The 19,383-nt window shown below is 43.7% G+C and overlaps 2 protein-coding genes and 1 pseudogene across 2 annotated transcripts; 1 reads left to right on the forward strand and 2 right to left on the reverse strand.

The window, feature by feature from the left end:
• Positions 1 to 333: 333 nt before the first annotated feature.
• On the forward strand, positions 334 to 2,776 carry LOC102781862 (uncharacterized). The gene is made up of 4 exons (XM_006793404.2): positions 334 to 590; positions 735 to 848; positions 917 to 1,058; positions 2,236 to 2,776. Exons 1-4 carry the CDS (start codon positions 372 to 374, stop codon positions 2,535 to 2,537), a joined length of 777 nt encoding a protein of 258 aa, XP_006793467.1. The 5' UTR covers positions 334 to 371; the 3' UTR covers positions 2,538 to 2,776.
• Positions 2,777 to 2,936: 160 nt separating this feature from the next.
• LOC102782142 (creatine kinase B-type) lies at positions 2,937 to 13,521 on the reverse strand. Its single transcript, XM_006793405.2, has 8 exons — positions 13,456 to 13,521; positions 11,774 to 11,987; positions 10,701 to 10,855; positions 9,681 to 9,813; positions 7,577 to 7,748; positions 3,686 to 3,809; positions 3,413 to 3,602; positions 2,937 to 3,335 (listed from the first exon to the last, which is right to left on the reverse strand). Exons 2-8 carry the CDS (start codon positions 11,964 to 11,966, stop codon positions 3,157 to 3,159), a joined length of 1,146 nt encoding a protein of 381 aa, XP_006793468.1. The 5' UTR covers positions 11,967 to 11,987; positions 13,456 to 13,521; the 3' UTR covers positions 2,937 to 3,156.
• Positions 3,818 to 7,553, reverse strand: LOC148098529 (uncharacterized; annotated as a pseudogene).
• Positions 13,522 to 19,383: the final 5,862 nt, after the last annotated feature.

Below are 19,383 nucleotides of genomic sequence, written 5' to 3' on the forward strand. Positions count from 1 at the left end.
ATGTAAGGAGAAACATCTGTGCCATTGCAAGAAACAAACTTAATTTTTCAGAATAACTGAAGAAGATTTATTCATTTTTAATAAGAAGTTTCAGCTGCTCACTTACAAACCTGATTGGGAACCTTTGAGTGGTCTTTTTAAGACCTCTGTAGTAAACAATGTGCAGAAGCCAAGGAAACCCAACGACTGATTTCTAAGCAGTGTTTGATTCTTTATCTGACCCTGGACACCATATCAAGGCTTTATATCTAAAATCAGATTCACTGTCACTGTAAGGAGGTTTTGGGAGTCAAACAGATGTCTGATGGCTTTGTGTTTTCACAGCTCTGCTTTCCGACTGTCTGTCTGTAGTCCACATCTCTGCTGGTAAAATGAAGGTCCTCAAGCCTCGAAAGATCACAGACACTCACGTGATCGTGGAAGTTACTCACCTCTCTTCCTTTGGCCTCGTGTGGAACATAAAGAGGTTTTGGAACAAGGAGAAACCAGTTTCGGGTCAAGTTTTGCTGTTCCTTGAACCAATAAACTTTAGAACACAGAGACAAAACCTCAATGTGCTTCTCCTGACAAGCAACATCCCAGTGGAAGAGGTAAAGATCTATGAAAAGCTTCTCACTCAGTCCTAACGTTTGACAGAGCTGCTGAGATATGTAGTAAACGGTTTTGTACTGATGATGAATAGGTAACACTGATCTATTTTGGATAAGCCCTCTAATTAAAATGGTCTTTTAAAGGTCAGGGTGAAATACAGAGATGCTAACTTCATCCAAGCACCTTCCAAATGTAAACTCATCAAAGACCACAGATACACTGTTCTCTGTCCAGTTGCCTATAAAGTCCAGCCTCCAGTAAGTACTTCCGTTAATTAAACTACTCCTTGTGGTTATGAAACTCATGCTGTGGTCCTGCTTTGTAGGAAGAAGATTTTGACCTGGATTTTGGAACAAACTACCCTCCAACATTTCAGATCCGCCTTCCTGCAGACACTGAAGAAGTCACAATAACAATCCAAGGCCAAACAAACACAGATGTCTGGAAATGCACTATTGATCTACCAGGTAAAACCTATATCTACATCACTCCGCCTGACATTCAATTAGAAACTATGAGTGATATATGAGTGTCCTTTTTAGTATGCCTTATTTCCTTCATTCATGATTTACTCTTCATTTAAAACATGCTGTGCTGTTCTTTTATCAACTCTCATTCTGGCATCATTCGCACTGTCCAGGCCCAAAGGCTCCTTTAGATTCTAAATGCCAAGAGTAAGGCACAGATGAGGGTCCAGAACAGTCCAAATTCCAGAAATTGATCAGTGTGGAGTCAGGAGAATGCTAGCTGCAGATGACAGGCAAAGTTCTGACTGCGATGTTTTTGCAAAAATACAATGAAGAGCACTGCTTTAACTGTAGACCAAATTAAATATCAGTTAGGTTTTGGAGGGAGGGTGAAGTTTGCAAATGTAACTCTGAGATTATTGTCTAAAATTGTACACTCAAGCTAGTAAAACAGAACAGGACTGGCAGCAGGTTTAAAGTGAAAAGCTAAACTTGTCATGCACTGGTGGGAATCCTGGACACAAGCGCAGTAAAGTACAGCCTCCATTCTAAATAGGACACCGATAATGAGGCCATCAGCAATCAGGTGAGTAATCAGCAATATCTCACAGGTGTGCAGCAAAAGAGTAGGAAGTTGGGTGAGCTCTGCCCCTGAAACAAACAGACCAGACACACACACACACACACACACACACACAGATAGAGGAAAGAGAAATAGGTGAGGCAAAGTACATAAACAGTGTCAGTCAGTGAGATGTCCACCCGAGTGCCTGATCAACAGCTGACTGTCAGAAGGCACCGAAAACAAGAAAACCTAAAGCGCAGAAAACATCTACAGTTAGTTATCGATGTGTTCCTGTTCACCTGAATCATTTTACTACCAAAAATGAACGCTGTCAGGGCAAACTCCATTATATTGTCCTCTGGAGGTTTTTAGAAGACTAGTCTAATAGTGTGCTGCACATACACAAAAAAAAACCCAAACATCAAACGTGTTTTTAATACACGAGACAAGCCGCACAACAGGGTCAGTATGTCACCACTTAACAGCACCAGATGTTTAGCAGGTGTGTATCTGCAGGTTACTCTGTGCACAAAGCAGTATCACATACTCACAAGCTCTGTCACACCTTCACTTCAAGTTACTGAACATCGTTTTCCTGCTTCCTGCCCCCAGAAAGAACACGCAGTCAGTCAACACCCCAGATCCTCCCACCAGACAAGCATCTGTTTGCAGTTCGGAAGCAGTTTGTGGATCAAGTGTCAGATTCGACTGTGAACCAGCTGCTGGACAGCCTGCTCCAACAAGGAATTATAAATAAGGAAGAAATGGATTCAGCCAGAATCAAACCCAGAGCTGACCGAGCTCGAGATGTGATAGATGTGGTGCGAAACAAAGGAGAAGAAGCCAGCTCATCCCTGATTGATGGCCTCCGTGAGTTGGATCCATACCTTTCTGAAACCCTGCACCTGAGCTAAGATGAGCTGAAACAGTTCTTTAATGAAGTTATTGTAAAGCCGTACTGCTGTCTGAGTTTGGTAAATTTAAAATGAAGGCCTAATTTTCATTGTTTGTTTCTTGGTTTTGTATATTTTTGTCATTTGTTTTCCTTGTGAGCGTGCTCAGAGAGATAATAAATCAGAGCTCTAATTATTCAGTTGTCTGTCTCTGATATATTTTTATGGTTTCTTTTTGTTGTTTTTTCCTGAACCTGAAATAAAACCACTACCATCATCAGTGTGTGACCTCAAACCATCAGGCGCCTCAGAATGAGATGCCATTGAGGCTAACGGATGTGATTGGTCGGTGACCGTCACGTAGGTGTGGACTGTGAGAAGGTGTGTGTGTGAATGAAGACAGGTGAGCAGCAGCTGTGATAGTTTGGGCCACAGAGACTTTATTAGAGATTCCAGGTGTTAGGTGAGTCCAACAGGTGAGACAGGAAGTAGAAAACCCTTCACATGTTGGAAGACTGAGGTCTAACTGAACGGCTCTAAACGTCCCACAGCATCAGGACGGTTTCTGATTGGTTATAGTGAGGGGAAGGGGTGATAGGTGAGGATCAGGGGGTGGGGCTAGAGGTTACAGTGAAACAGGTCACTTCTGTTCAGGCATCATGTCATCGATGCTCTCTCCGGCCTCCAGCCGCTTCTCCATCTCCACCAGCAGGTTAACGCCATCCACCACCATTTGCACCAGCTCCACCTCTGAGAAACCCAGGCGGTCCGCGTTGGAGATGTCAAAGACTCCACCCACTGCTGCAGTGTCCACACCACCTTAGACACAGACAGGAAGTGATGAATGAGACAGAGAGGGACAGGTGTTCCTTCCCGTCTGCTGTGCGTGCTCCTACCTGTTCCTCGCTTCTGCAGCCGCAGCCTCTTCAAGATCTCGCCGAACTTCTCGTGCTTGCTCACGTTTGGCAGCTTGACGTGGACGCCAGCTCGCAGGCCGGTGCCCAGGTTGGACGGGCAGGTGAGGATGTAGCCCAGGTGCTCGTTCCACATGAATTCATGACCTCGCTCCTTAAACAGTTCCTCGATCTGCCAGAGAGAGAGGTGAGACAGGTTAGACAGCTTCAGGTGTGACACTATGGGGTGAGGGAAATAGGAAGTGGCGTGCTGACCTTGGTGAGGCCAGTGCAGAAGCGGGTGAACACCTCCCTCATGTTTCCTCCTTTCTGCATGCTGATGACACGCAGATGATCCTCCTCGTTCACCCAAACCAGGAATGTCTTATTGTCATTGTGCCTGCAGGTGAGTAAGGCGTTATTCTTCCATCCTTGAAAACTGCTTCTTTCACTCCAATTCTCAAAAAGTCTGGTGCAGATCCCAATAATTTTGATAATCTCTGCCCTGTATCAAACCTCACCTTTATTTTGAAAATCCTTGAGAAAGTTGTTGCCACCCAGCTTCACTCATACCTCAATGACCATAATCTCTATGAAAAATTTCAGTCTGGTTTCCACCCCAATCATGATACAGAAACTGCTTTGTTAAGGATTACTTATGACCTTCTGATGGCAGCTGACTCTGGTCTTTTAACCATCCTCATCCTTCTCGATCTTAGTGCAGCATTTGACACCATTTCTTATAATATCCTCCTGAGCATAATTAGCATCCATTGGCATTAGTCACACCCCACTTGCCTAGTGCATCATATCTCTCTCGCGAGGGAGGATTCAGGGTCACTTCATCCAGCCCTAACTATATGCTTTAGCAAAGAGGAAAGTTTTAAGCCTAATCTTAAAAGTAGAGATGGTGTCTGTCTCTTGAATCTAATCTGGAAGCTGGTTCCACAGAAGAGGGGCCTGAAAACTGGAGGCTATGCCTCCCGGTCTACTTTTAAATACTCTAGGAACAACAAATTAAGCCTGCAGTGTGAGAGCAAAGTGCTCTAATGGGGTGATATGGTACTATAAGGTCATTAAGATAAGACGGGGCCTGATTATTCAAGACCTTTTATGCGAGGAGCATGATTTTAAATCCAATTCTGGATTTAACAGGGAGCCAATGAGGGGAAGCCAATATGGGAGAAATATGCTCTCTAGTCCCTGTCAGTACTCTTGCTGCAGGATTTTTGATTAACTGAAGGCTTTTCAGGGAGTTTTTAGGACATCCTGATAACAATGAATTACAGTAGTCCAGCCTAGAAGTAATAAATGCATGAACTAGTTTTTCAGCGTCACTCTGAGACAGGATATTTCTAATTTTAGAGATATTTTGCAAATGGAAGAAAGCTGTCTTACATATTTGTTTAATATGTGCATTGAAGGACATGTCCTGGTCAAAGATTACTCCAATGACAAGGTAATGAATACAGAGTAAGAATCTGGTTAGATACCATATTTCTAAGATTTTTAGGGCCATATACAATAACTTCAGTTTTATCTGAATTTAGAAGTAGAAAATTAGAGGCCATCAAGGTCTATACAGCCCACATCACTTTTTGGACACCATTCAGACAGCCAGCAATTTAAAGAGAACATGCAGCTAAACACGTCACTCCTGGCCTGACTGGGGAGGGGACCAGATAAAACTACATTGCCAAAACAATGTCAGACTAAGTTACACACCAATTCAATATTGATTTTAGTGACTTTCGATTGACGTAACTCTATGTCATTACTGCCGACGTGAATTACAATTTTACTGAATTTACGTTTACCCTTAGCCAGCAGTTTTAAATTTCCCTCAATGTCGCCTGCTCTGGCCCCTGGAAAACAACTGACTTTGGTTGCCGGTGTCTCTAGCTTCACACGTCTCAGAACAGAATCGCCAGTTTCCAGGGTTTCATCCCTGACGGGTGTGTTGCCGAGTGAGGAGGAAGCAGTTAGACACATGAACAGGTTGGTGGTGTACCTGGGGCTTCTTCTTAAGACTATGCTTCCTCTTCACCATCACCAAGCCATCCTGTTTCCCTGGCTGCTTGAGGCAGTCTGCTAGGGGACAGCTAGCGGGGCCTATGCTAATTTTGGCTGCACCGGTTACAGTGGCCTGACTAGCTATGGGTTTTTCAAGGGTGCGAAACAGAGTCTCCAATTCAGTGATCCTGGCCTCCAGAGCTGCAAATAGGCTACATTTTTTACAAGTATCATTACTGCTAAAGGGGGCTGAGGAGTAACTAAACATCTGACACAATGAGCAGGAAATTGCAGGGAGGACAGGTGAAGATGCCATGCTGATTTGATCAACCGGTCCCTTACCAAATTTCCCAGAGGAACCCACCCGAGAGATTAATAAAGTTTTATCTTATCTCTTATCTTATCTTAATGAAACCGACAACTCCTGGGCTTGGGAGAGCCTGATTGTCCTGCAGAGACGTTTGCTGCCAGATACTCGATGGTCACATGTACACTGACACAGACCTACACTCACCCCCCACCCCCTCCAAACGCCATCGAAGCTTATGTCTTCTATGTTGTGAGATGTGATGATTCATGTGCTATGTGCTGAGGTGTTTTTTTCTGTTCTCAAAGTGATCTTACTGCTGGAGCTCAGTCTAGGGGGAGTTCTTCTGTTCTCCTCGTCTTTCCTTATGTTGTGCATTTTCCATTGCTATACCTCTCAGACCTGTCTTCCCCATGTGATGTTTCTGTAATGCATGTATGGTCAGAAGGGTAAGATGGCGGTGGCAAAGGTCAGCAGCCTTAACCCAATTTCCTTCAGGGCCAACCTTAAGGATCAATAAAGTTTTATTGAAATGAAATTTTTAGATAGGGTAAGACAGAAAATCTACACAAAAACACCACTGTGTGTTGGAACAGGAATAGGAGGTGCTACTCTACCACAGAACACCACTGTTTGGAAACAGGTTTGACATTTTCACATTCAGCTGCTCTAAAATACCAAATACTAAAAAACTTTGGAAGGATGCTTCTCTGGTTGTCTTTGACCCAGTCCCTCTTGGATCCATTCTGGGTCCTGCTCTTTTTCATTCTACTTGCTTCAGAAAGCATGGCTCCCCATCTCATCCCTTTTAATTCACTATGCAGATGACACCCACCTTTTCACTTTAACACTGTAGACCAATCGTTCAAACTCCCAGCAGTCTCTTTGATAGTTTCACGTTCCTTTAAGATCAGCCGGTTCATATAACCAGTTGCTCTAGGTTGAAGATTTGAAAGCTTTCAATGGGTTCCTGCTGCTTCAAATCTGCTTTTAAATCAGTGTTTAATACAAATGCTATGACCTGGCTTTAATACAGCTTAAATTGAGACTTGTTTATCACTTTTTCAATAAAATTAAAAAAAATAAAGACTTATGTATTTATTAGATATATTAAATTATCATGTTTTTAAGAGGCACTTGTTCAGCACTGGTTGATTTGAAAATAAGCTGCAGAAACCTGAAGTTTCCAGAGCAGGTCAGATGATGTTCAATACCCAATTTTTCTGTCTAAATTTAAAGGTGCACTGTGGAAAAAACAAACAAAACAAACAACAGTAAAAATCTTGTTTTGATTTTTGAGTCCTGCTGAACATGAAGCTGTCTACAGGGGTGGATGTGGTGGTCGGGTGGATGTTCAGTGAGCTTGACACTATGACCAAGGACTGCTGCGATTTTTTTATTCCATGAGCAAACTGATGTTTATTCCTCATCTTTGAACTGATTATTTCTGGTCACTTTTTTTTATTAATCTTTCCAACATTTACCTCTGTTCAATCAGACTCACCTTTTTTATTACACCTACATCTGTTTTTATGAATGTATGAATCTTCCATTCTGAGTCAGTATTTTTTGTTCTGAACTTTGACCTCGACTCGGTTATTTTTTTTATTCTGTCTCTCATTACAGTTATTTTTATACTGGTGTTTGTTCAGAAAAAGGACATATTTGAGACACTCTAGCTCAAAGTTTATTCTCTCTCAGCATTTCTTCATTCTGTTAGAATCAGGTTAATTTCAATCAATTTCTGGCTTTGGAGTCATATTTTTCCAAACCAATACTTCATTATACCCCCCCCCCACCACCTCTGCACCTCCACCCCGACCTCACTTGTAGGGTTACATACTGACCAGATGCCACGGCCGTCGGGCCAATCGCGGGCCATGCCGGACGCCAGCAGCAGCGGGGACACAGGCTTATCAAACAGGAAGTGGTCATCAATGAGTTGCTGCTGCTCCTCCTCGGTCATATTCTTCAGAGCATAGTACTTCCCCTTCAGGTCTCCTTCCAAGGAGGCCAGAGCTGCAGCCACCACACAGTAGGTCAAAGGTCAGAGGTACACATAAACCCTACTTCAGGATGACAGGTGAGCAAACAGGAAGTGGTGTCAATTGAACTAGATGGAGCTGTTTCACAGAATCACTTTTAATGGGACAGGTATTGACTTTCAAAATAAAAGCAAATTAAAGGTTTAATTATTTCACTAAAGGTGACCAGGAAGTTTCACCCCCCTTTAGATTTCACCCCCTTTTAGATATCAAATCATATGAAGTTTCGAGCCAGAATCTATCATTAATTACATTTTATTTTTACCCATCATACCTAAACGTTACCTATAAAAAAGTCATCGTTACTCTGATGAGTGTCTTGACTTTCTACAGGAAAACAGAGTACCAGTTCCTCACACTTTGATGCAGAGATACCGGAGCAGCCTGAACTGTTTAGGTCAGGGGTGGCGGACTCCAGGCCTCGAGGGCCGGTGTCCTGCAGGTTTTAGATCTCACCCTGGGTCAATACACCTGAATAAAATGATTAGCTCGTTACCAGGCCTCTGCAGAACTTCAAGAAATGTTGAGGAGGTCATTTAGCAATTTAAATCAGCTGTGTTGAATCAAGGACACATCTAAAACCTGCAGGACACCGGCCCTCGAGGTCTGGAGTTCGACACATGTGGTTTAGGTGGTCAGGAGTCGGCCTGACAGCTGAGGAAATCATACAGAGATCACATGATCATTCTGAGACCCGTATTTCTGTGGGTCTTAGAATGGCTCAGTTAAACGTCTCCTGGTTCCTGAGGTCTTTAAAAGCAGGTGTGGAACTGGCTCAGACAGCAGGGGGCAGCAGAGTCTCAGATCTGCCGGCTTTAACCGGTACAGCCTGGCTCAGACGCATTTGAATATGAAAGACAGGCTTTAAATGGCAAGCTGTCGGTCTCATTAGCAGTCTCAGCAGGACGGCTCTCAGCTCAGGGTTATGTAACAGTTTGATCTGCTGCTGCGTTCACTGACACACTCAATGAGGCATCATGGGAAGTATCTAAATAAAGACTTATCCTCTTCAGCTGCAGACCCAGCTGAATGAAGCCTGACTGACGAGAGTTTGTACCTCACCTACCTCAGCAGGACCACAAGAAACTGCTGCATCAGACGGTCCCTAAACGCACCACCACAGTTTAAACTCAAAGTGAATTTAACAAACTATAAAAACCTGATTTAGAATCCGTTTGTTCTCATTTTACTCTAAAACTGACATCAGCATCAGTGTGATGGACGCTGCTCTGAAATGCTCAGACAGACGCTCCCTCTCTGAGTCTGACCTTTTCTTTACGTCCTTCCCAAAGCTGAACAAACAAAACAGGAAGTGTTGAGTTTCAGTCAGATGCTCGAGTCTGTAAATGCTGCATTTTAAATGAGTTAAAGGTCTGTTTCCGTTCGTTCTCCAGCTTTTTCCTCAGGTCAGTTACATAATGGCGCTAAACGCTTTAAAAAAACAAACAAAAAAAAAAAACTCGATCTTGAGCTCAAGCTTGTTAAAACAAAAACCAAAACAATCTATGTGCATATATTTTGTTTGTTTTGTTAAGTTCAGGTTTACACGTAGTTTCCAATCATGAAACAGTTTTTAGATTAGTGTTAATTAAAAATCTCTGTTATTTGGAGCAGATCAGATCTCTAAAAAACACACTACAGTATGCTTCAGCATTTTTCTTTACATGAAGGTTTTAGTGACATTTTGGTTTAAGAAGGAGGGACAAACCTGAACTTTCAGGTCAGAAGGTCAGGCTCTGCTAGGAACATAACTTTGACTGAAAGACATACTTTAGCTTCAATGAGCGAAGAATGACAGTGATCTACAGTAGAAGTGCTGACAGTGAGGTATAATACAGCAGTCTGCAGGCAGGGGGCAGAGTGATGATGCTGCATGCGGCAGAAGATACAGGAAGTGACCTCGTACTTTCAATGGAGAGGTTCTCAATAGTGCGTCGCTCTCCACGGCTGCAGTGTGGCGGCAGACAGAAGCCACGAATGCTGCGTCCTGTGCGAACCCGAGAGCTGAGCACATAGTTTGGATCCAGATCATCTCCACCCTGAAACACAAAGGAGACACAAGAACAAGAGGGTCAGAGTCCATCACTGCCCACCCTTCAGAGGTCACCACCACCCTCAGCTGACACACCAAAACCAAATCATTGAGCCTTGCAGCCAATAAAGAGTTTAAGAGTCACCTGTTGTTGGGTAGGAATTCATGTCTGGGCTAAACACATCACATGCAAGAATTCAGTACCCTAGTGAATAATAATCTGTGGAAAATAGCATCACCAATGCTCAAAGATCTCAGACTCCTGTGTGCTGATGGTCCAGGTTGGTAGTTTTACCTGTGATGAGCTCAGGGAGCAGCTGCCTCCTCTGCATGCTGAAACAGATTCATTCCAGACCTGATGTTAAACCTTTCAGCAACTCACAAGTTTGAATTTAGGTTATTACTGCCTGACAGTTTAATGCCAATAAAGCTGCAGCTGAAAGAATAAAACTGTCTCCAGAGCTCTGTCCTGCTGATGGGCAGTGATGCTGAGGCTGTGGCTTTCAGTCTGAATTGGATTTTAAATTCCTCAGAATTATGCAGCCCTACACCTGTCCATGTTAGTGATTATGAATATGCTGCCAACTCCGACAATTTCATGTGAATACAAAGTTTTGACAATGCTGTGATTGGTTTTTGGCGTGAATCCTTTCGTGTTTGGTTTGTCTGTTTGAAATAGCTCCAGGACAGCTCTGAGATTAGAGCATTACATCTGAATGAGCATATCTTCTGTAACAGGTGTGTTCACCTGTCCTTGACATTAAGTGTATGTACCGTAATGATTGTATTTAAATCGGTTTGTCCTGAATGTTTTTTTCCGCCTGAGGCTCTGGTCATGAATTCCACAAATAATGAGATGTGTTTGAACTGGCTTCAGGTGAGTTTATCATTTACCTGGAGGTTGTCAGGGTTCAGGTCCGTCTTGTGTTTGTCTGTTGGTTTGTATCCTCCATGGCGGTCTTCGATCACTGGATCCAACAGGTCTTTAAACACTTCATACGTCTCCTCGTCTCCGGCCACACAGCCCACAGTCATGATAAACGGATGACCTGTAAGGGGAAAGGACGGACAGTCACTTCCCCTTGTCACAGCCAACATCTATGGGCCTTAAAATGACTTTTGACTTCAGAGAGAAAACCTAAACATGACGGACTGTGCCAATGGGTTTGTTTGGTCTGTTTCACAATTTCCTTGTAGGATAGTGTGTTATGGTCTTTAACACACTAAGAGGAGCTAAATGAACTAAGGAGGATTAGAAGAGGAGGATCAGGTGGTTGGACTGAAGGTCCTGCCCTTGGGTGGGAATTATAGACCAAAAATTACCTTGATCTAATGAGTCTATCCAATTAAAGAGTTTATTATTAACAGAATCTCTCAATGTGAAGGTGACAAACACGCAAAGTTACATGTCTGGTGAAGGCTTAACTGGCTTATGTAAGAGCCGGACAAGCATCGGATAGAGGCTTGGTTCCTATTCTGAAGGTTATTGGACTAGGCTGAAGTTGTCTTACTTTGAGGAAGAGTTACTTGGACAAGGAGGTGGATCAAGGGTCTGAAGGATGTTTTGGAGAAATGGAACATGGTCCAAGTGTCTAAGGGTGGAGTTGTTTAGTTGTTTATTTGGTCAGGTTTTAGGGAGGTGTTAACATATATGCCAAATCAGTCGCCTTGGCACAATTAGCTGGTCTGGAGGAGATTTGTCTTATTTTGGGAGGAGTTACCAGCACCTTGGTAAGGGGCTGTTTAAGGAGGAGGATGGTGCTTTGGGAATGGGGTACCTGGTTCTTCTGAAGGTTGAATTGTGTTGGAAGGTACACAGTTTTTAGGGAGCCATTTATGTGTGACCATTTGATGAAGGAGTGTCTACCTGGCATTGATGATAAAGTTATCTGGTTTAGAACTTGTTACCTTTGTTTGAGTTCAAGAATAGAGTTTGAGCTCTTAATGCTGACTGTGGGAGGGGTTACCTGGGTTGTCAACGCCAGTCTGGATGACATCGTCCAGGGTGAATCCGCTGGACGTCTCCTTGTCCCTTAGGTTGGCGTACATTTCGGACGTGAGCACCTTGGCCATGTGGTTGTTGTGCTGGCTGAGGTCAGGGTACTCCTGCTCCGCCGTGTACTTCAGCTTCAACTTGTTGTGGGTGTTTCCAAAAGGCATGATGACGTCCGGGCTGCTCGCCTGCCGCAAAGCCATCGGTTACAGTCAAAGTGTTCAATAACACAGCATTACAGCATCAAACAGTTTTTGTATTTGCACGTTAATCTATCTCAGACACAGAAACCGATCGCTTACAGCACTTTCCTAAACAAGTTATTGCTAAATTTGTACTGACAGTAAAACTTTTACACTAAAGTTCAGTCAGTAAAAGGAGGCTGGTCACAAAGATGAAGAAACTCAGGCATGCATTTGATAACCTCTGGAAGATTTCTGGATGTGATTTGAATGTCTGAATATTCATGTATTCATGTACATGATGCTGCTAGTAAAACGTTGACTCAATGAAATACACTTGATTGTTTTTGAGAGGAAAGGCCAATAAAAAGGCCCATTTTCTCCACAAACCTGGTCTGAGGGTGCTGGGTCAGACTCTTCCCACTGAGGCCACTTTTTGTGGGTTTTATGGTCATGTGATCACATTTATATTGATTCTTATGAAAACATCACAATTAAAATGGAAATGTGATGAAGACATGTCTTTAATTCCTAAGCAAACCTAAATAATCATTACAAAAAATGTGTATGTGACACAATTTACTGATCAATTAAAATGATTGATAAAACTGCCTTAGCTCTGATTGGTCAGTCGCTGATGAAGCAAAGTCAAAAGGCAAAAAACTCAGATGCTGACTCAGCAAAAATCTTTGCGACATCAGATTTTTTTTTTTCTGCAAACTTTTAGAAACGCCTCAAACCAGCCAATCAGGTTATAAATTATCAACAACCTGATTGGATTGATGAGCTTCTGATCTTTACTGTAACTCTCACAATTGCAGTAAAAGTACTCTGTTACTTTCCATTGGCTGTATTTATGCAGAGTGCAGACAGGATCCTGGCTCGGTATGGTTCGCTCCAGATCATTAAGGCCGCGGTCACCTTGAGCGCCTCACTGCGCGCACAGAATCGACTGAATCGGACCGGTTCTGACTGGCTAGAACTCTGCAGGGCTGAGTGACGTCATCAGCTCCAAAAAGCCGTCAAAATGAGGCGGAGCATGCGCGCACTGTTTGAAGGTTAGACTGCTTAATGTGCACAGGCAGAGCTGCAGTCTCCGGCTGCACCGGTTCGGGAGGAATTGTATGATATTTGGAGGCTGTTGTTGAAGCTGCGGGCGCACAGCAGCAGTCCTGCAGATGAATCAGCTGACCGTAAATACCACCACGGTAAAGAAGCTTTGTGCGCGCGGGCGATGCTGACTGCGCAACACCTGCACGCAGGACGGAGCGCAAGGTCGCTAGCGCGCGCGCACACACACAAAGACACACACACACACAGTCTGCAGCAGCCTCCCCGTGCGTGTGTTTGTTTCTTTGTTTTTTAACCCTCCATCTCCCTCTGACCGCGCGCCCCTTACGACTCATTCCTCTTGCCCTAATGCACGGCTGTATGAATGTGCTGTGCTGTGATTGGTCGGCTCGGATGCTCATACCTGTGGTTCGGTGTGCGGGATGCGGCTCTGGAGCGGGTCCGTGATGCTGCTGCGGATTAAAGCGGCTCGCAGCCTTTTATACCCGCCCCCAGATCCTCATTGGCTCCTATTTACAGTCCATTCATTCCATTGGGCACAGACCCGCCGAGGGTCACGTGGTTGTTTCTCAACCCCACCCCACCCCTCCCCTCTCTCTCTTTGTCCCCATCCTGCTACAGTTCCTTTGAGCCAGGCCTGTCAGGACTCAGCAGGTGTGAGTTTAGCTCACCATCTTTCATGTGTATATGTGCGTCCCCCAAACGCACGTTCTCTTTTTGGTCTCCTTGTTTTTCACTCAGTGATCTGTCACTAGTTAGCTAACATAAACCAACGAAAGTCTCTTAGCAGAAAACGGCCAACAAACCCAGTGACGTCACGTTCTGCACTGTCACAAGATGGCGCTAAACTATTGTACATGTACAATGACAATAAAGAGCTATTCTATATTATTCTATTCTATCATCATCATCATCACAACAGCATCATCATCTTCATCACATCATCATCACAATCATCATCATCACCGTCATCACAAGGCATCATCATTACCACCATCATCACATTATCATCATCACCATCAATTTAGACAGTACAACTTTGTTGCTGTTTGGTCAGGCTAAGGAAACATCACTTACTGTAATTGTGAGCGGTCTCTACAGTCCTGCAGAGGTGTTCTTCATCATAAAGATGATAGTTCTCTGTGTTCTGGTTCTTTGTGTTCTGGTTTTGGTTCTTTATTTAGGTTCTAGTTATTTGTTTAAAGTTCTGGTTCTCTGTGTTCTGGTTCTTTGTTTAATGTTCTGGTTCTTTGTTTAAAGTTATGGTTCTCTGTGTTGTGCTACTTTATTTAGGTTCTGGTTCTTTGTTTGAAGTTATTGCTCTCTGTGTTCTGGTTCTGGTTCTTTATTTAGATTCAGGTTCTTTGTTTGAGGTTCTGGTTCTTTATTTAGGTTATGGTTATGGTTCTTTGTTATGGTTCTTTATTTAATGTTCTGCTTCTTTGCTTAAAGTTATGTCTCTGTGTTCTAGTTCTTTATTTAGGTTCTGGTTCTTTGTTTGAAGTTCTGGTTCTATGTCAAAGGTTCTTCCTGGGCAGTATGGGTTGAGGCTGAAGGCAGAGTCGGGTTCTCAGTGTTGTCCTGTATAAATAATGACTTGAACTTGCTGCAGGGGAGGAGGCACTGCACACCATGATGCCCGTCTCCATGGTAACAGGGATGGGGTGAAAGGGTTCACACCGGTTGGTAAACTCTGTGGGGGTGCTGAGGTCTGTCAGACTTAAATCATGTGATCTTACACAGGAAGTAGAGAGAAGGCATCGTAGAAGGCAGCATACCTGAGTCCAGGACCATGAACCTGCAGAACCCCAACATTGTGTGTTTGTGAGTGTGTGTGGTGTTCCATGCTGACAGCATCAGCAGGATCAGGTGGTGAGAGCTGAATACAAACCAGATCTTCTGCTCCTCCCCCACCTGTCCTCATCCATTTTCAGAGCTTGATGCCCCTCCCCCATCCTCCATCAGCATGTTGAGAGGCTGCAGTATGCCCAACCACCACACACCACAAGACACACACACACACACACACACACACACACACACATATAGACACACACAGACCATTGTCATTTATTCATGACCGAACAGAAAGAGACAACAAGGGCAAATGAAGGAGGAGGAGGAGTGTGTAAGTGAGTGTGTGTGTGGTGGTTGTGGTGGTGGTGTTGGGGGGGGGGGCTTCTTTGTGGTCAGGAAACCTCGTATCTCCCTGCTGTCTCTTTTTGCTTCGCCATCGTTCACTCGGAGGAAATCCTAGTATCTCCGTACTTACAGGGTTGTCAGCTGACAGCAGCCTTGACGCGAGCTCACCCTACTCCTCCCGGCAGCCAATCACAGCCCTCCACAGCCTCCACTTCCTGCCATTGGCTGAAGATGTTAAAAAAGAACAGGGTACTTCATGCGCATCAACGGGTCAGTGAACACCTCACAAAGAAAGGAAACATAGCTGACTGATTTACTGTGGTGAGCTTTAAAGGGCCGATCACCCCAGCAGCTGATCAACTATCAGCCTGATCGATAACACGTGAACATCCTCCCAGACAGGAAACTGTTTGATCCCCACTCCTTCTTTTGGTGGTGATGACATCACTGCCTCCATTCAGCTGCTGCACAGTGTGAGGAGTTGCATGTTAAATAAAGTTTTGTGTCTGAACAAAAGGCCGCTGGCAGCTTTTAAACAGCAGTGTTCATGGTCTCCTCGTTCCTCTGAGTGATGGCTCCACCAGGACCGTTACCCGGCAACCGCCATCCCACCACCATGTATGCTTTATTCAAGACAAAGAGGAAAGGAAGGAATTAAGTGCAGGATGGAAGGACAGAACACGTGTTGGGGGAACAATTTTTTGCAGCAATCGCATCCTAAGGACATCAGCGGACTGTGCCGCTCGCTCGGTGCACCGACCTGATAAGGAGTGTCAGACTGCACCGGTCACATGACCGAAACAGCTCTCCTCCCCACAGCCCTCATTCAGAAAGCTTTATAAAACTGAACATTACAGCTATTAGCTGAATTCTCCTGGTTCAGTGCAGCTAACCAGCAATGAAGAACCTGACTGACTGCTAACCATAGATAAAGAGAGTGAGGGTGGACCCTATATCGATGTTTTTAACATGAAGTTGCTGCTGCAGCCAACAGCTGGGCAAAAGTGACCCCTAAAACACACACTCTCTTTTTGGACTCCTTGTTTTCCACTCAGTGATCTGTCACTAGTTAAACCAATGAAAGTCTCTTAGCAGAAAACAGCCAGCAAACCCAGTGACATCACGTTCTATACTGCCACAAGATGCCACTAAACATGCTCTAAAAACATACTCGTTCGTTAGAGGAGGGCTCCAGGGTGGAAACAAGCTGAGTATACATTTCGTGTCCTCTTTGGTGCTGTAGAGGTGCTGACATGACCAAACAACATCCTGCTGGAAAAACCAATATGGCAGCTGCCAAATTGCTGAGGTAACGCTGATTCAGCTTCCAACCTCTGCCATTTAACGTTGAAGCCTCTCAGCTGTCAGGTTGGTAGTTTGAGTCCCGTCTGCCTGAACCACAGAACACACAACAATCTGCTGATGGGAACCAGCAGATTGGTTCCCATCAGATGACGTGATGTCATGTGACATTAGGATGGGAAAATGTGACCAGTAAACATGACCGGTTTGTCGTCTCTCACAGTCACAGGTGCATTATGGGACATTGCAAGGTGACTGCAATCACCACAGCAACCAGGCAGCTCACTCTCGCTCTCTCTCACACACATGGTTCATTAATTAAGGCCCTTTCTTGGAGCTGTGATGTCACTCAGAGTTGAGGAACTTGATTGGTTGTTCAGCAGGAGGCTGTGGAGGAGAAGATGCTGTGTTACATAACTGGAGGTGTCTGAGGTTACTTGCTAGCAAGGGAGGCCCCAACCGGTGTCTCAGAAAGCACTCTGAATCCTACCGCAAAATGACCCCGACGACGGCCTCCGCTTGCTGCCTTTTATTGGGAAAACAGTTCACACAATACACATCACAGCAAAAGCACCTCCCACCGTAAAACCCCCAAATGGGTCTAAGACAAGGCATTATGTATGTGTAAGTGTAAACATCTGTATGCATGTGCAAGAATGTGTGTGTGTGTGTGTGTATGCATGTGAGAATGTGTGTGTGTTCGAGTGAGTGTGTGTCTCTCTAAAAAACATACTCGTTTGTTAGACAGTTCTTCTGTTAAACATTTTAAGCATCCAATCTGCTAATGTGTTCTCTCTTCTGCTTTTCTATCATCGCTACAGAAAACTAAAACTCTTAATACTCTACCATATATAATCTCAAAGAGTCAGACCGTTCTCTGTTGGAGTAATCCTCATGCACATCTTAACTAATTCTATACAGTCTAACCATGTCCTGCCTGTCTCTTCCATTGTTTTCCTAAGTCTTAGCTTTTCTGTGCCATTAGTTCTCTCTACCAACCCTGCACTTTGTGGATGATATGAACAATGATGTTTTAGATGCTGTGCCATTAATCCAATCACTTAATTTACAAAGTATGGGCCATTATCACTATAAATAGTCTCCGGAATCACGTGTTCCGGGATGATATCCTTACATATGGCTTTGGCAACCGAAATAGCATCTGCTTTCCTAGTTGGGACGATTTCTATCCACTTTAAAAAAGGGCACACTATCACTAGACTAGTGAATAACTTGAAATGGGTGACTGGGTCTGGGGAATTTCCCTCTCTTAGGTTTCAAATTACCCCGAGAATTGTGCTTGCAACATATCATACATGCCATGCAAAAAATGTTTTAAAGTATTAAATCTAAGTATGAAAATGTTGCTCTACTGCTTCCATCATCCCTCCTGTTGAGACATGGCACGGCCTGCATGTCTGCCAGTGCATCTCGTATAACAGGCAACGTCTGCTGATGTTGCACTGCTAAAATGTGAACACCATGTGCTCCTAAAGCTGCCTCTTTTGCAATCTTATCTGCAAAGGCATTCCCTAATGCAACTGGATCTTTCCCTCACGTGTGTTGCACGTGGCAATTCTACTGGGCAATATTATTGCTTCCAGCAGATTTTGCAGGAGTTTGGCGTGTTCTACAGGCTTCCCTTTAGAGGCTGCCACACCTCGTCTCACCCACTGCACTGCAAAGAAATGTAATGTAGCAAATGCATATAGGCTATCAGTGTATATTGTTACATTTCATCTCTCTGCAGCTTTACACGCTTCCGTTAAAGCCACCATCTCTGCTGCTTAAGCAGATATGAAACATGCTAGTTGTCCTGCACTGATAACTTTCTCACTATCTACTACAGTAAAACCTGTTTTAGCCTGTCCCTCTGCTGTTGTAAAGCTCGAACCATCAACAAACCAAACCATTCCCTCAACGAGTGGCACATCTGTTAAGTCATCCCTTGGCTTACACTCCTTCTCCACGTGCTCCACTCATGAGAAGTGCCCTCTTCTTTCGTTGGCAAAAGGGTTGATTGATTCAGAATTGTGCACCATTTTATGATTATGTGTGGTTGTGAGAGTAATAGTGACATTAGAGACAAGTGTCTTGCAGCTGACAGAAATGTAATTTTAGTCTTTAACATATATTTCTCTAACTAGAAATATATGTTAAAAAAACAAAAACGATTTTAAATTTTTTTGTAGTTTATTGCACTTTTTTGCAATTTATGTAATTACTATGCACGTAATGCATACATATTATTAAAAATTGGGCTATAATGGTTGTATTGATGTATAGCAACTTGAAATGCTCCCAAAAATGGCACTACAACATGTAAAAATATAATGTAAGCTCTGGCGGATTTGGTTCTATGGTAGGTCTTAAAGGGTTAAACTCCTACTTTTTCCATAATTTGCTCCAAATCATCGAACATCTCAACGTCATTCCACATTGTAATCAGTGACTTTTCCTTAATTTTGTCACTCACCATGAGCCCAATAATGGTCAGATAATGAGCCCCATTTAACTATTTTGTAACCACTGCACATCTGTTCAATTGTCACTTGTCTGTCTGTGCTGAATCCTTTACAAACACTCAAAGAAAACAAACATTAGCCACACACATGGATCATCCTGGTGGTCAGGCGTCGGCCATCCAGATTCCAGAGGTGCTGTAAAAGGTCATAAAGTTAACACTCTGCTGTAAAAAGAAGCAACACTGATTTCAAACACAGTATCACACTGTATTCACTTTTCCCCCTATAACATTCACATTTTCTCCAACATTTTCTCAACAAAACAGTGTAATTTCATCATCAACATATAGCCTGTAACCACAGTTTTCTTCACACAAAAACTCAGTAATCCTGTGGTAAAAAAACATCATTAAGTTGTGTCC

Source organism: Neolamprologus brichardi, chromosome 15, assembly GCF_056152115.1.
Source record: "Neolamprologus brichardi isolate AB-2024 chromosome 15, ASM5615211v1, whole genome shotgun sequence".
NCBI lineage: Eukaryota > Metazoa > Chordata > Actinopteri > Cichliformes > Cichlidae > Neolamprologus > Neolamprologus brichardi.

What these genes read in the sequence shown, in the direction of transcription:
- LOC102781862 (XM_006793404.2), top strand. Translation starts at nt 372, where the DNA reads ATGAAGGTCCTCAAGCCTCGAAAGATCACAGACACTCACGTGATCGTG. An exon ending in GCAACATCCCAGTGGAAGAG is followed by an intron (nt 591 to 734) that starts GTAAAGATCTAT and finishes GGTCTTTTAAAG; the next exon opens with GTCAGGGTGAAATACAGAGA. An exon ending in CCTATAAAGTCCAGCCTCCA is followed by an intron (nt 849 to 916) that starts GTAAGTACTTCC and finishes CCTGCTTTGTAG; the next exon opens with GAAGAAGATTTTGACCTGGA.
- LOC102782142 (XM_006793405.2), bottom strand. Translation starts at nt 11,966, where the DNA reads ATGCCTTTTGGAAACACCCACAACAAGTTGAAGCTGAAGTACACGGCG. An exon ending in GACTGGCGTTGACAACCCAG is followed by an intron (nt 10,856 to 11,773) that starts GTAACCCCTCCC and finishes TTCCCCTTACAG; the next exon opens with GTCATCCGTTTATCATGACT. An exon ending in TCTGCACTGGCCTCACCAAG is followed by an intron (nt 3,603 to 3,685) that starts GTCAGCACGCCA and finishes TCTCTCTGGCAG; the next exon opens with ATCGAGGAACTGTTTAAGGA.